Genomic DNA, 3,662 nt, shown 5'->3' on the forward strand with positions numbered 1-3,662 from the left:
CCCCGCCGGGAATCGAACCCGGGTCTCCCGCGTGCAAGGCGAGTGCAGTGACCACTACGCCATGGGAGCTGACTTGAACAAGGTATATCCTATTCTAAAATATGTACAAGGTGTTCTTCTTCTTTCGCTTATGCCACTCAAGTGGGGTAGACATTTGGAATCAACCTCTTCAATGAGCCTCGGTCTTGGGGGTGGTTAACTTAATAATATTACTAATCGAACACAGACAAAAGTAAATTTCGCCTTTCCTTGATAAATTTTAATTTAAAATGTATATTTCTGTCGGCATAAATTAAGTTAAGGTTCAGCCAGCCTAGCTAGCTTAGTTGGTAGTGCGTCTGCCTTGTAAGCGCTAGGCCACTGGGCTCGATTCCCGCCCGAGGCGGATTTTATCCTGATGGGATAATGTTCGTTCTCGGAACGGCTGGCTTTCTCCTATCCGTTCGATTCCCGCCCGGGGCGGATTTTATCCTGATGGGATAATGTTCGTTCTCGGAACGACTGGCTTTCTCCTATCCTCTCTTCCTTCTCTCTTCGATTTCGGGACGATAAGACCATAGCTGTTACAGTTCCCTCTGTCAAACCTCTTTAAAAAAATGTATATTTCTACTGTATTTGTTTTTATTTTTATTTTTTTATTACAAAAAAAAAATTGTCTTTTTTATTGACCAAAGATAGAAGGTGATTCCTTCTTTCTTCTCTTACCTTTTCCGTGAAGCTCTTGAACGCCGCTTTCAGTTTGGATCTCAATTCTCTCTCGGATTGTTCAGCGGCCAGATCGTCTCGATCGTGCATGTGTTGGTGTTTGCCCAGATCTGTGTTGATCTCTCCCACCTGAATAGATTCCTTCTTTCTTCTCTTACCTTTTCCGTGAAGCTCTTGAACGCCGCTTTCAGTTTGGATCTCAATTCTCTCTCGGATTGTTCAGCAGCCAGATCGTCTCGATCGTGCATGTGTTGGTGTTTACCCAAATCTGTGTTGATCTCTCCCACCTGAACAAGAATAGAATAGAATATACCTTGTTTATCCTGCTGGGATAGGACTGAAAAGTCCCTTTACCCCCGCAGTCTAACCAAGGTCTTATATACATATTTTGATATATTGTGGGAACATATATTACAACAAATAGAGTAAATGAACATCCTGATTAATTAGAAAGAAGAAAAAAAAATTATTAGAACTAATTTTAATAATTATAAAAACTACCTAGTATAGCTTCGCTATATGTGTTGGTGTTTGCCCAGATCCGTGTACGTTGTTAGAACGAGTTTTAATAATTATAAAACTGGGGGTCTGGCTGGGGGACGTTAAACAGGGAGTAGACCAGCTTAGTCTGGCTGGGGGACTTTGAACAGGGAGTATACAAGTCTGAATTTCTCTTGCTAAAGAAATAGCAGGGAGGTTGAGTGCAAAGGGCATCCACTCGTAAAATTTGTAGCCAAAACCAAATGTCGGCCCAAAGCAATCACCCTAGTCGGGGCTGGATTGAGAGGCTGACGAAAAACGCCGACCCCGTCTGTAAGTACATGGGTAAAGGCGAAGAACAAGTAGTGTTTTTTAACCTTTTTTTTCTTTCCTTTTCTTGATTCAGTGAAACAGTTTCACTTACCTCCGTATAGAACTGCACATCCACGTGTTTCTTCTTCCCGAACATAATCTACCTAGATAAAAAAAAAAAAAAATACTAATAATTTGATTTTTTTTTTCCTCTTCTTTTTTCACAGGTTTGATAGAGGGAACTGTAACAACGGAGATCTTATAGTCCCGAAATCAAAGAGGAGGGAGGATAGGAATCCAGGGGGAAACGGGGGACTAATTTTCAAAGGTTCCTACAAATAGACACCGAGGCTAACTTATTATTCCAAGACTAATTATTAATCTATTCTGTAGCTTATTATCCTAAGACTAATATATCATACCAGAGGGGCAGGCTGCTGGGGCTCATTCTCCTTCTCTTCCTCATCGTCTTCTTCTTCGTCTTCTCCCTTGAGTAGAATAGACACCGAGGCTAGCTTCTTCTTCAAATTGGTTAAAATGGAGGCTGGGCCGGATTCGTTGACAACCACTGTGTCACCTGAAATCAAAAGAAAATAATTGGGGGGGCACGGTTAGCCGGGTAACAAGTGACAGATTTGTTTAGAGAAAAACCTAAAAGAGACCTCCAGGAGTGGATTGACAAAAAGTAAAAATGATGAAAGCGTTTAATTAGCATGCAGAAGAAGCTAAAGGGCGTTAACATTTGTAAAAAAAGTATATGGTTAGCTTTAACAGTCTGGTAATTTTTTGTAATATAAAGCATTATTTGGACAGCCTTAAGCAGAAAACCACCCAAAAATATGTAAATAGAACAGTTGCGCTTACTTGGGTGATGTTTCGAAGTCAAAGAGCTGAAAAAATGAGGAACTAGGGAATTTTTTTTTCTCCTACGACTTCTGAAATCTGACGTCACGGCATAAGCTCCTGTAGGCGATGACGTCACATCAACTCTCCCGAGCACAGGTAACACATTAATGTGTTTGTGCGCATACGTTTCTGCGCATCCTTTCTTGAAATCTGACGTCACAACTCTTCAAACTTTTTCATTTTGAAAGTGGTTTCTGGTTCCTTTCTGCTCAATGCTGTTCACTTGTAATTATAGCACGGAGCCAGGTTTTAGCTTTAGTTTAAATTGCGTATATTTTTGTATAGAGACTAGGTGTTCGTGCCAGGTGAACGATCTTTTTAGCTGAATCCCCATCATTCTAGCTAAATCCCCTTGAGAGATGAGCTGTTCATTTCTCAGCAAAGTCACATTTTTTTTGTCGGGGTTGTGTTTATTTCTAAAAATGGTTTGATAGAGGGAACTGTAACTACTAAGGTCTTATCGTCCCGAAATCGAAAAGAGGACAGGATAGAAGAAAGCCTGCCGTTCCGAGAACGAACCTTATCTGTTTATCCCAAACAGATAATGGTCGGCTTATAGGAACGGCTGGCTTTCTCCTATCTTGTCCTTCTCTCTTCGATTTCGTGACGATAAGACCCTTAGCAGTTACAGTTCCCTCTATCAAACCTCTTTATTAAACTTTTTTTTTTTGAAGAGGTTTGATAGAGGGTACTGTAACTGCTATGGTCTTATCGTCCCGAAATCGAAGAGAGAAGGAGGACAGGATAGGAGAAAGGCAGCCGTTTCGAGAACGAAAAAATTCGAGTCAATTTGGTAGAAGTTACGAGTCAATTTGGTTCAGGAGGCAGGAATTTGACATCAATTTGAGCTGGTTGGAATATTAGTGTCTAACACAGGACGGGTACAGCTTTTAAGTGGACTACCCAAAAAAATAAATCTTATTTTATGTATTATTATCACATTTGATTTACTTTCTTTATTGTGTAAGAAGTTTACCGGCATGTAAGTGGGGAGTTTATAGTCAGTTGCGAGCTGCATACGAATTGGACGCAATGTCTTGCTTCTTACTTTTTTCTTTACGAAGGCGACATGTATTTCTTTAAGCTAGGTGGTAGGTTTTCTTTCACCCCGATCAAGGCGGGACGACGGTTTCAGCGGTTACTTCGGTCGGATCAATGCCTCGAATCAACCATCGCGCGAGACGGAACATTGCGCGATTCCGGGCGCCGAGAGAGAGGGCGGGCCCCGCCTTAAAAATTAGGACTACGCCCTAATTACA

At 41.3% G+C, this 3,662-nt stretch overlaps 1 protein-coding gene and 1 long non-coding RNA gene across 2 annotated transcripts in view; both read right to left on the bottom strand.

Moving 5' to 3' along the window:
- Window positions 1-705: 705 nt before the first annotated feature.
- The window catches only part of LOC103520682 (FACT complex subunit spt16-like), a gene marked incomplete at both ends in the record, with an annotated part of 23,507 nt that continues 20,550 nt past the window's right edge, over window positions 706-3,662 (bottom strand). The window contains one exon of the mRNA XM_026831703.1: window positions 706-834. Coding sequence (XP_026687504.1) covers window positions 706-834 — 129 coding nt within the window. The remainder of the gene's footprint in view (window positions 835-3,662) is intronic.
- LOC113472116 lies at window positions 870-1,658 on the bottom strand. The gene is made up of 2 exons (XR_003394566.1): window positions 1,610-1,658; window positions 870-992 (listed from the first exon to the last, which is right to left on the bottom strand). It is a non-coding gene; the product is annotated as an uncharacterized LOC113472116 (long non-coding RNA).

This window comes from Diaphorina citri, unplaced genomic scaffold, assembly GCF_000475195.1.
Source record: "Diaphorina citri unplaced genomic scaffold, Diaci psyllid genome assembly version 1.1 scaffold3937, whole genome shotgun sequence".
NCBI classification, from domain to species: domain Eukaryota; kingdom Metazoa; phylum Arthropoda; class Insecta; order Hemiptera; family Psyllidae; genus Diaphorina; species Diaphorina citri.